At 25.4% G+C, this 13,317-nt stretch overlaps 2 protein-coding genes across 3 annotated transcripts; one reads left to right on the top strand and one right to left on the bottom strand.

The window, feature by feature from the left end:
- Window positions 1–8,079: 8,079 nt before the first annotated feature.
- LOC114195217 (60S ribosomal protein L35a-1-like) lies at window positions 8,080–10,779 on the bottom strand. 2 transcript variants are annotated; one of them, XM_028085610.1, is made up of 5 exons: window positions 10,596–10,779; window positions 10,444–10,479; window positions 9,999–10,227; window positions 9,873–9,915; window positions 8,080–8,256 (listed from the first exon to the last, which is right to left on the bottom strand). In XM_028085610.1, the coding sequence occupies exons 1-4, from the start codon at window positions 10,625–10,627 to the stop codon at window positions 9,874–9,876; spliced, it is 339 nt and encodes a 112-aa protein (XP_027941411.1). In that variant the 5' UTR covers window positions 10,628–10,779; the 3' UTR covers window positions 8,080–8,256; window position 9,873. The 2 variants fall into 2 exon arrangements, with proteins under 2 accessions (XP_027941411.1, XP_027941412.1); XM_028085611.1 differs by lacking the exon at window positions 10,444–10,479 and having other exon boundaries at window positions 10,596–10,764.
- A 1,575-nt stretch (window positions 10,780–12,354) lies between these two features.
- On the top strand, window positions 12,355–13,082 carry LOC114195129. Its single transcript, XM_028085520.1, has 3 exons — window positions 12,355–12,758; window positions 12,851–12,923; window positions 13,006–13,082. Exons 1-3 carry the CDS (start codon window positions 12,477–12,479, stop codon window positions 13,080–13,082), a joined length of 432 nt encoding a protein of 143 aa, XP_027941321.1. The 5' UTR covers window positions 12,355–12,476.
- Window positions 13,083–13,317: the final 235 nt, after the last annotated feature.

Here is a 13,317-nt window from a genome sequence, read left to right as displayed (position 1 = left end):
CTTCGCTTCCCTGTGCTTTCTTTTATTCCCTTTTATTTCTTATTCTTTTTATTTTCACTGTCACCAAATGTAATATCAATCAACACGGTGGTTGGTCATTTTGTTTAAAAGAAAATAGCATTAATGTAATTAAATTTTGGCGACAATTATTTCTTATTTATTTTTAGTTACTATTCTGTGTATTATCCTCATTATTCTTAACCGACTTAATTTGTCGTATAATAAAATAATCTTTTACATGTAAGAAAAAGCAAGGATGAGAATTGCAGATTGGACTCTGGAGATGGATATTTTCAACGTTCACATTGATGTGGGTGTACACCGGAAACCTACTCTCCGTACTGGTCGGAAATTAATTTTTAACGGATTCTGATTTTAATAATTAGGTTTGACTATTTTAAGAAATGTTTGGATTATATTTTTTTTATTTTTCTTTCATTTGCTAATCTGGCAGGATTAATATACATCGAATCATATAAAAAAATATATAAATAGGTATAATATTAAATTAATTCTAATTTAATCATCATTAATATAAATGTATTTTATTTAAAAGACAAAGATGTTAAAAATAATTATGTTTTAATATTGTTAAAATTAAATATAATTAAATATAAAAATATTTAAATTAACAGAACAATTAGAAAAAAAATAGTGTTAAACATTTAAAAAAATTATAAAAAAAAAAACAATTATGTAAAATGTTTTAGCAGAGATCTTATAAATTTCAAAGTCATTCTTTTGTACGAGTGTTTTGTTTAAAATTTTAAAAAATCATTTTTATCTTTATAAAATTTGTTATATGCATTTATACTATCTTAATTAATGTATTTAATTATTTTAACTTTCAATATAAAAATAAAGAACTAAGACAGATTAATTATTCTTAATCAGTATCCTAAGTACATTGGTTAGATTTTTTTTTACTTAAAACAATGGTGTGATAACAAAAAAAATACTTAATAGGTAATAGTTTGATAGATGTGAGATTATTATTTTGAAACGAAGTTTTCTAATTTTATTAAATTACAAATAATGTATCGTAGTCTAAAATATTTACCATTTTATTTGTAAATAAAATTTTAGTACAAATAATTTTATTTCTTTGTTTATAAACGTCTATATGTAGTTGAAATTAGGGAAATAGAATGGATGAAAAAGATAAAGCGGTAAAATAATTGAAAAGTAAGGATGAAAAAGATTAAAGTGAAAAAAAAAAGTTGTTTTTGTTTTTATTTTACTTTCTATTTCCATAAAATTACTGAACAAACCTAATTTCATTAATTATTTCCCTCCCTTACTTTCATGATAGATGTGAGAAACAAAATGGTTTATAAAATTCTTGGAACAGTGTATGCTTCTTGGATTGCACATGTCTCGGGATCCGTTTTCTGGAACAGTTTATAGACTAATTGATTTGATAAAAAATAATTAGTAACATTATTTAAGAGAATAAATAAGAAAATGTAGAGAGTGCAGAGGATTAGAAAAATGGGGGTGGTGGCGCAATTTGTGCAGAGAAAAGGGTGGGTCTGAAAATAGGTAGACCTGAAGACCTGACACCAACCTATCAGTGTAAACGTATGAAAGGAAAAAGAGAGGATAAGAGAATGTGAAAACGACACACTGGATCTCAAATTAAATTAATCATAAATCATAATTAATATACACCACCACTTGATCAAGGGAACTATATCCCACCAATTACTTCAATAATTGCTTTAAGGATATGTTTGGATCATATAGTTGGTATGAGAGAGTAAAAAAATTAAAAATAAAATGTAGAAAAGAAAAAGTGAGAAATGAAATTTTTGGATTAAGAAAAATATTAAAAAAATGAAATAATAAAAAAATTATGATTGGATTGATATATTAATGTATAATGTATAAAGTAAAATTTTAAAAATAATTTAAAAATTGTAAATTTAAATTAAAACATATTTGAATGGGTATGTCGAAAATGTGATGTTTGATAGATTCCGAATTGTTTAGATTTGGTGTAAGTACGAAATTAAGAGATTAAGGGTCTAATTGTTTTGCGCGGCGAACGACCATTATTAATAATTAGTGTAAACACAGGCGCTATCGCATCTGTATGTACGCATTTTTCAAATTATATTTATAATTGATGATATTGTAATGTTATTAAGTTAATGAACAAAATAAAAGTATATTTATAAAAATTAAAGTAAAATGTATGGAGAAAATATGAAAAAAATAATTGTTGATGAATAGTATGAGAAAAAGAAAAAGAAGATAAATAAATAGTTTTATAAAAACTAGTAAAAGTAACCGTTAATTTTTAAAAATTTAATAAATAATTAAATTGTAAAGAGTAAAATTGGAATTATGAAATGTGGACACAAAAGAGGGAATCCCCTTTATATATAGTTATAGATTTTCATTTTAAGTTTTTTCATTTTTCATATTTTTTTCTTAATTCAAATAACTTTAATTTCATTATTTTTTTTCTTAAATTCACTCCAATCTACTCTTATAAATTTATCTTATAATCCAAACATATCTTAAATGAGATATTTAAATTTTAATGATACATCAAGTCGAATAAATAAATGTAGTATGTGATGAATAATCAATTAAGGATTCTTACACTTAGTTGAGGATGACATATTCATAATAAAAAAAAAGAGTAAAAATTACTTTACCAATTGAGGTAATTAGAACTATTTATATCATAATAGAATAAAGTATGATAGTTGTATAGATTTGTTGACATATCAAATTGTTGACACATGTTAATCTTTATGTCCAAACTTAATAATAGTCCTCTTAAAGTCATAAGAATTATTCATGTGAGATGAATGTGAATGTAACTTGTGATAAATAATAAAATTCATATATTAACTTTATTACATGTTTATATGCACTTTAGTTTACCATTTTCATTTTAATTAGTTAATATTTTTACTTTATTATGATTATGTTTATTCAATATGTAATTTAGATTATTTTATTTATTAAAATATATTATCTACACTTCAACTAGTGAATGATATACCTCTGATAGCTAGAATCATCAAAATGATGGTTGTAGTTTTACAACATCAAAGTAGTACTATTGCAGAATAACATATGTAGATATGCATACGAGTATGAGAAATTTTATATTCAATAAAATTTATAAAATTATTTTCTATTACATCATTACATATTTACCTATTAATCTATTAAATACTTTTAAGTTAATAAAGTGATTTGCCCACTTCAAAATATATCACGTGTCAATTAGTATTTTTTTTATTTCTTATTTAAATCATTTTTATTTATTTATTTTTTGTTCATATATCAAGTTTAATGGTATAACACACAATATTACGTTCAACGTGTCATTATTAATGTCACTCTTATTCAATTCGATCTTAATTTTTTAATATAAAATAATATTTTTCTCTTCAAATTGTGATAAGATTTATTATTTATACTTTTATTTTATTAAAATTAACTTTTTAACATATTAAATTAGAAAAATTAAAATAATTACATACTAACTTATAAAAATAATAATAATTAAAATTTAATTTGTAGATATTATTTTTTTAAATTATTCTATTTTTTATCGTTTTAATTATATAATAAAAATTGATTTTTTAAATTATTTTTATTTTAAATTTTAATATTTTTAAGTCAGACAAATATTTATTCTATATTTTATTTTAAGTGAGACAATACTTTATTGTTTATAGTATAAATATGGTTATATTTTTTAAATAAATTTAAGTTTCAATATTTAGAACTATTATATTATTAATTTATATTTTTATAAGATTAAAAGTAATTAATTTAAATGAATTTTAATAATATGTCAGAGTACATTTAAAAGTATTCTAGAAATATTTAATACAAAATTTAATTTTAATATATATACATATATATAATATTTATAAAAATAATAAATTTGATTTTAATTTTGAGAGATTCGATTTTATAAAAAAATAGATTAAATTGAATAAATTGAATAAAAAAGACATAAAAAAACTAAATTGAATAAATAGAGTGATATGTAGCACTATCCTGATATGTTGCATTGTGAGTATCATGTGTCACAACATAAGACTTGGTACACAACAATTTATTTTTTTTTAAAAGTAATAATAAAAAATATTACAAAATAATATGTGTTATATCTTTATCGTTTTTGTTAGATACTAACAAAAATTAACTAGTTAAATTAATTTTTGAAAGAGTTGAGATTAAAATAAAAGCATAAGTAAAGACATGTTTACAATTCTTCAACCAAAATAAAAATAAGTCTCGATGTTACTTAACAATAACATAGTATTAAATTCTATTATTCTAATATATTTGAATTTAATGAGATGTGTTATATAGTACCTAAGTTGTATTTCTTTTTAATTATTGTGCATTAAAAAATAGAAAAGAAAAGGATGGGATGATAGTAGAGTAACATATATAGGTGCATGTGAAACTGGCACATACCTTTCATAATCAATGAGTATAGGTGGTAAGATACCCATCTAAACAAACACTACTATTCTCACACCACACCAAACTTCACTTTATTTTTCTTCTAATAGTACATTTTCTTATTTCACTATTATTCTTTTTGTAATTTTTATTGCTTAATATTATCCTTATATATTTTATCATTTTATATCTTAAAATTAATATATTTTTTTTATCCTTATCTATAACAATATATAAAAGGGATTTTCCTTTTTGTGTCTATTTTTTAAAATACCGATTTTACTCTTTAAATATAATAATTTATTAAATTTTTAAAAATTGACCGTTACTTTTACAAACCTTTAATAAAATCAGATGTCTCTGCTTCTTCTCTTCTTTATTATTTATTAATGGTTATTCTTTTATCTATTCTAATATATTTCACTTTATTTTTAATAAATATAATTTTAATATATATATATATTAACTTAATAATATTATAATATTATCACCTACTAATATAATATCACACATATTTAAAAAATGTATAGAGACACAATAACGCCTGTGTTACGCTAGTATTTATAATAGTTATTTAATATTTAACTGATGAAATTTAATATCTTTTTATCAGTTATTCATTTTCTTCTACTTACGTGTTTCTTTGTGGGGGGAAACTCCAGAACTCGTGGGTAAAAGCGCGTTGTTTTTGACAATCAAGTTACGTTCTATTGGCTACCATAATTGTTTTGAAGAAGTGACATTTACGTAGTGAAAACAGTGTTAACTTATTGTTGGGCTCAATTTCTTTGAAAAAAAAAACAGCTTTCTGAGAAAAAAAGTTCTTTTTTCATGGAATCAAAATTTGACGATGCACCAATAATGCAAACCCACCTGAAGTGGTGCGTATTACACATCATGACATGGATGCCTGTACTTATTATTCTAATAATAATAAAAAAAAATTGTAATAAATAAAAAAATCATAAACCATCACTTTAGCCAAAGTCAAGAAGGGTCTTGAATGTAGTAGTGAGTGGAAGAGGGATTAAGTTTTTTTAATATATTAACGTTAGTATATTTGGAAAGTTTAGCAAAAAGGCACTAAAAAAATTCAGCAGAAAAATTAAAGATTGTGCATAAAAACATTCAGTCCAAATAAATATATTAATGCAGTGTTACCTAAGATGTTTGGTGTAAACAAAAACAATAATGGGTTTATAACCTATGCATTAATGGATAGAAGTCAACAAAGGTTTGTATAAATTGTTGTTAATATGCATGCACTGTTTCATTTGATGATGTGGTCCACCAAATTTGTCAACCAAACCCTAATTTCCCAATTTGTGGAGGAGGGTGGAGGAAGGTGAGATGCACAATCACCTAAAATGGGTAGTGAGTTTTCAATTACCTCATTAGACATTTCAACATTGAATTGCATGTTATCTATATTCAATGAGATTGTAATTGATTTGATTAAATTTAATTGTTTAAAGAATTAAGATTGAAATAACTTATTAAGTTTATGATATTAAGATTAACTACTTGCATATCATTATTCTTTGTATATTCTCACCTTCCAAATGTTTCAATCCCTTTAAAATAAAAATATATATTCTATTTAGTTTTAGATGTAATATAACATGTTTAATAGAATATATTAAAATCAATTTAGCGAGTATAATTGAGAATAAAATCAACGAAATCATTTTAATATATTATGTTCCTAAATCACACATCTAAATTAAGTGTCAATCTCATTCTTTTACCTTACAAACTGACTTCTTAAGATTGAATTAGACTTAAATTTATTTATTAAAATGTATCTAAGCTAAAATCATCATAACAAAATTTATTTTTTGTTAGATACTTTTATATTGGACCTCATATTAACTAAAAATAAAACCAATATACATAAATAAGTGAATAAAAAGTGTGATTTTGTAAAGTATATAAGAATAAATACATGAAATAGTTGTTATTATACTAAATAAACCTTTTTATTTATTATAATAATTTGCTTCTAACTTTTTATCTCAAAGTGTAAAAATTATGTCAAATGTAATTAAGAAAAAGTTAAACACACATTTAATGATTTAACACTAAGATTTCAATTTACTACAAAGGATTTATTTTTTTACTATAAATAATTTTTACTTTTAAGAAAGAAATCCTTTACCCAATTAATGCTTGTGTTATATTTTTTTATTCAACCTATCACATTATTCAAATTATTTACAAACTTCACTTCTAAATCCAACAAGTTCCTTTCTAAATCCTTTAGACAAAACAATATACTTTATTTTCAAATTTATCCAAATTCATTGTTTACACTTATCCCAATCCATCTTTAAATAGAAATACACCTAAAACTTTAAAAATATTTCATGTCTAAAGAATAATAAAAATCCAAATCATTATAACTAAAATAAATATTTAACAGATTTTTTTATCTCAATACTTATGAAATTTATTCAATATGATTTTATGAATTTTTTATTTTTAATTCAGTTCCAATTTTATTTAAAAGAAGTCAATATCAACCTTTCTATTATATTTATGTTATCCTGGTTGAAAAGATTCTATGTGATCATGTAAATCACAACGTAAATAGTAATTTTGTTTTTTGAATATATCCTCTACATGGCACCATCTCATTGTGATCAACATAAAGATGAAATTGACTATAATAACTCTTTTTATAAAGAAAATAAATTTCTCATAAATATTGAGACAAAAAATTATTAAATCTAAAATAAACATAAAACCTTTAGTAATTCACAGTATTATTTTTAATTATTTTCTATAATCACAAAACTGATCCGGAACCAAAAGTAAAATAAATTAAAAAATGGTATTGGCACGACTATACATCAAAACCGTAACTGGAATCCAGAATTGTTTTCAATTTCCATTCTGTAAGGTATTTGGTTGAAATTAAGTGAAAACTTCAATTATTTTAAATGTATATTTTAAACAACTATTTTCTCTTGTTTCAGTAAATTGTTTGGTGTATTATTATTATTATTATTATTATTAGTGTCATAATTTATGATATTATCTGATATTTCTAATTTACTTGAATATTCAGTCCTATAGGATAAGAATATTATTATATGTTTGTACTTTCCTGTATATAGTATGTTGTCGTGTTCAGACTACCAATCTATGGTATCCAGATAACCTACAGGGACCTTAGTGTCGTCTTATAATCATTAATTGAAAACAAAGAAGTAATTTTAAAAAACTTTCTAATTTATTAAAAGTTGTAATACACAAAACAAATTTAACCCAATTTTTAAGGTCAAAATCCCCTCCGGTTCTCATTCACGTATGGCTCCTCTAGAGAATACGCAGATGGTTGTCAGCTTATTTTATTAGTTTTTGAGTCGTTGGAAACGCAATTGCGTTTTAACGATATTGATGGGTCAATCCTGTCGTCCGAACATCGTCGCCGACAACTAATACACCAACAAGATACGAAAATTGACGACTGTTTGCCAGAAGCAATACTCGTAACAAATTCCTACTAGCAATTTTAATTTATAAACCTTACATAAATCACTCTTCTATCAATTATATAACAAATTTAGTGGGGTCTACGTCATTTAAGTTTTGAATTCCAAATTTTGAGAGGATGCGAAACTGACTATGTGAAACAGTTAAGTAAAAAAAATCCATTTATAAAATTGAGACTCGAAATCCTTGACGAAAAAAGAAACATACGATTCATTCGTTATCCTAAACGAGATACTATTCTGCTCATGAGCTACCAAAAAACATAAAAAATTAACTCGCATACAAGCCCCACGTTCAACGAATCCTGAAAATCTGCAAAACCAACGACCAATTCATAGCCAATTAGATAATGTAGGATAGAATAGGGTTATCATGATAATAAATTTGATATTCTTAAGTGCACTACTACGAAGCAGAAGCTGATGCAATCTTCAATTTGCTGCTATCTATTTATAATCAAATGCTACATGTTAACTTTTGGAACTTTATTTACCACAGCCATTTCAATGACATTATTGCTTTACTATCAGATTTCTTTCCTATGATTTTTTAGGATACTGCTCGAGTCATTAACAAACTAAACTATGTAGCCAGAACAGAAGCGTTATCTATCATGCAAATTAATACATAGATTAGTTACTTAAATGCATACGGCAAATATTATCATCAACAAACGAAAAGCAATCCCAATAAAGAAAGAAGACAGGCAAATCCCAAGCAATGTGAAAGGTCCCATATGGACAATGCCTTGGATACCTAATTGCAAAATCATCAAAATCCCACCACAAACATTCCCTCTTCAAGAAAATTGATGAAGCTGTAAGCCAATTACATTGGAGCATATCTCCATGGATAAAAGAAGAAGGCTCAAGCAGAAAGGTTTTTCACTTAATATCCGCACAGATAAAATCCTGGGAATTGATTTTGTTAAACAGGTTCCCAAGAAGAACTGTGTGCGACTTTTAGAAGAAAGTGTTCAAGTCATCCTTGAAATAAAGAAAAAGGACAGATAGAATACAACAATTGAGAGTTTAAAATGAAGGAATTAGCATTGTCTTACCAAATGAAATATGGTAAAAATATAATGACAATGATTTGGGTTACAATCTGAAAGATATACTAACCTTGCCTTCTATAGCTTAATATGCACAAAACAGGAACACCATAACAAATAACAAACCAATTCTTAGAATTTGAATGAAACTGTAAGCCAATTACATTGGAGCATATCTCCATGGATAAAGGAGACTGCTCAAGCAGAAAGGATTTTTACTTGCTATCTGCACATATAAAATCCTGGGAATTGATTTTATAAAATTAGGTTCCCAAGAAGAACTGTGTGCAAACTTGAAATAGGGAAATAGGGCAAAACACAAACACTAAAACAGAGTTTGAATAGAGGGATTATTAGCATTGCATTATATTTCAAAAGGAAGCAATAAACTAACAATCAATTGTTAGACTCAGACAAACTAGAAGAGTAACATTGATTCTATGAAGCTAACATTAAAAAAAGCAGCTCATCAGGCATTATACTTTAACTAGTATTATAACTACAATATTACCTTAAAATATAATATGAAATCTCCACAAACTGAATAAACATACCAATTTTAGAAAACAAAATTGGCTTAATAAGAATATGATAACTATCAATTTTTTATAATATTAATTTGAATAAAAAGATTAAAAAAAAATGCTTCGGCAGTTTGGCAATTGCATTGCTTACAAGCCATTCTTCTATCATAGAAAGTGATTAACCGATGCAAAAATCCTTCACTGTTTCCTTTATTCGGACATTGTATTTTAAACTAGGATTTTTTAGGTCATATAGCTGAGTTTCGGAACAAGTGTGAGATCACAGTTTTCAATGAAACATAGTGGGGTAACAGTTGATAATGCATATCTCAGAAAAAATGTAAAATTACCTCATATATTGCTTGGATACATAAACACTCTAACCCTTGCTCCCTGCAAATGCATAAACAATCAACACTAATAAACCACCAAAAAAATGTCAAAAACAAAAACAAATTATGTGTCAAAAAGTTTACCATCGATCTTGGCGGCAGATTAGACTTGAACTTAGCTCTAACGACACCACTGTTACCATGAGGTCTGGTGACCTTACCCCAAATGCATCGATAGTGGCTTCCGTTCTTCTTTACCTTGGCCTTGTAAATGTAAGCCATGCGCTTCCCAGCGTACCACGCAACTTCTTCCTTGGAGTTTACATTCTCAATCTGGATGAGAGAAGTATTTGGGTACTGATTTGACTTGGACCTGAACAACACAATCAATTTCTTTAGTCCCACTACCTTAATCAACATCTATTGTCAACTATATAGAAATGGCACGGATCAAAATTATTATGACAAAATCATAAACCTAATTCTGTTACTGTTGTACGCGCCTTTGAAGCAAGTTAACACATGATACAAAATTGAAAAACAAAAATGAATCTAACGGTAATCGAATAGAAAAAGAAAAAAAGCATACCTCTTGTATCCAAGAATTGAGCCCCTAACATAAAGTCTTGCAAAGGAGGAAAACCACAATAGCATAAACAAACACTCATGAATGTGCAATACGCTAAAATTTATAAAAATGAAATTAATGATTAGAAGAGGCATAAACTACAGATCACAAACCTGACACGTTCACCTTGGCGTCCTTTAACCATCTTTGTAATGAAGATGCCTCCTCCTTCTTCTCCTCCCTTCTTCTAAGTGCGGCGGAAGCAGGTTCTGCAATATCAGTCTCTGGGTTCTTATGGAGACAGTGTAATGAAGCGGGCCAACTAGGGTTTTCTGCAAGGCCCTTTATGCAAACTGTCATTTTATTGGTTGGAGAGAAAAGCTAGAAAAAAAAACAAGGAAAGATTTTTACAAACCAAAGAATTTTTTTTTTTCAATTTGTTACAATATTTTTTAATAAAACTGTTACATATTAAAAAATTTTAAAAATTAATATTAAAATACTGTTAACAATTATTGAATGGTATGTATTAATAAAAAATATTAATTTTAGTTTCTACGAATTTAAAATATAGAATTGTATATTTTGTTTATTTTTTAATTTATATTATTTCGGTGTTATTTTGAAATGTATAAAAATACTTTTAATGTATAAATCATTCTTTGAATATATTATTAATTTGTTAAAAATTTTAAATTATTATGCGTGTAGTTAAATTTAATTAATTATAATATAATTATAATTATAATTCATTAATTATTATTAATTTTTTGAAAATTTAAAATTACTATGTATCTATATATCATCTATTATATAGATAATAGATGTAGATATAACTTTTTATTCAACTTTTTCTTTGAATAAATATTATCTCTTACATAAATAATAGATATAGAACACAGTTAAATTTTTTATTTAGTTTTTTCTTTGAATGAAATTATTATTGATTGTTGAAAATTTTAAAATTACCAAGTCGTAACTCAACACTTCAAAATCATGTCAAATTTATTCTTATTATTATTTTAATTGTGTTGTTTTCATTGTAAAAATAATATTTTTATTTAGATATTTATATTTTTCAAATTACGTTATTATTATTATTCATTTTTATATATTTTTATACATGTATAATTTTTTAATTTTCAATATAAAAAGCATGGCTACAGTACTAACAAGATTTATTTTATTTTATGTTGTTATTATCATTTTAACTTTTTATTTATATTTTTTTATATTTATATAAATATAAATATATAGTATGAAAAAATGTTTATATTTATATATAACTAAATATATATACTATTTGAATATTTAAAAAATAATAAAAGTCACAAAATAGAAGATAAAATAAATGGACTCATGTCAAGAAGAGACATTGTCATATGTCATGTTATTATGTAACCATGTGTCATGTTATAGTATGTTTAAAAATTTCCTTTTTCGGTTAGTTTTTTGAATTGCCTTTTGTGGTGATGTTTAAAAATTTTGCACTTTGTGCTACTTTCAAATGTATTATGTATAGATAGATTAGTAGTTATATGAATTTAATATTTCTTTTAAAAAACCAAAACACTAATTATACACTAATTTGTTTTAAGATTGATAAAGAAACACCAAAAATATAGAATATTTTGTAATTATTTAAATTAAATATTATAACTTAAGATATAATGTTTATAATGTTAGGTTGGAACATTTTAAAATTTGTTAAAGGTTAAGAATTGTACTGAGTAAATAAAAATGGAAATTTCGCAAAAAATACGTATAAAACATGTAAAAGTTTATAAAACTCGATATAGCAATAGTAATTAGGATACAAACTAAAAACATTTGAAACAAAGAGAAACTATCGCCGGGAGTTTCGGTGCAATGACATATAAACTAATCGTTTATCTATAGAAAAGCCTCGTCAAAGGAAAAAAGGAAGAAAACAAAGTCTATGACACAAGTCCAAGTTTCCACCAATGCATGTTTTTTCTCATAACCCTTTTGCATCCTTCACCTTAATCTCTGTGATAATCGGTTATTGTCTTTTTTCCAAGTAGTGAAGAACCATGTTGACAAGGAGGAACATGTTAGAAGGCACAGAAGAACGCTATGGATTGATGTCTTCTGGCATGAGAGGCATGTCCTCTACACGACGTAAAATACGACATTGGCAAAAAGTTTTAAAGCTTAAGCTTGGACGTCATATGTTTTTGGGGTTAATGGTTTTGGTTTTCATGTGTGTCATTGCAAAGTTTGTGTTGTTGAATGTGTTTTCTGAACAATTGGATTTTGACCCTTTTAATCATACAAATGTCGTAAAGCATCTACCCTCACCAAAAAAGTCACCGGTATACAACATTTTTTTCCATCTGAAATAGTCTACCATTATTACTATATATTAGATTGTGATGTTAGTTTTCCTTTGATATCTGTTAGTTAGACTCTCAAAATATGGAAGCATCCCAACAGTAATAACTACCACAAATGCATTGCTCGAGCCGCTAATGATAAACGTGAGCACAAACCTCAAGATTTTAGAAAACAAGTTATTAATATTTTTTCATCTTTCTAACTAGAAAACTTTCTATCGTGTAGGGAAGGGAAATGTGACAAATGGTTACCTTATGGTGCATGCAAATGGAGGGTTAAATCAAATGAGAACTGGTGTATGAAATTTGTCTTTTGTTGATTATTTCCAAATTATATATTGTTTACTTACATCTTATCATATACATATAAAAACATTTTCCACCCAATTGCAGATAAGTGACATGGTTGCTATTGCAAAAATCATGAAAGCCACTTTGGTTTTGCCTACATTAGATCATAATTCCTTCTGGACGGATACTAGGTGTGAAATCTAATTTACCTGAGTTTCATAACAAAAATATGTTCCTCTCTAATTTT

The sequence above is a fragment of the Vigna unguiculata genome, chromosome 8 (assembly GCF_004118075.2).
Source record: "Vigna unguiculata cultivar IT97K-499-35 chromosome 8, ASM411807v1, whole genome shotgun sequence".
Lineage (NCBI taxonomy): Eukaryota > Viridiplantae > Streptophyta > Magnoliopsida > Fabales > Fabaceae > Vigna > Vigna unguiculata.
Note: the sequence above shows the minus strand (reverse complement) of the source record. Positions and strands in the feature narration are given on the sequence as shown.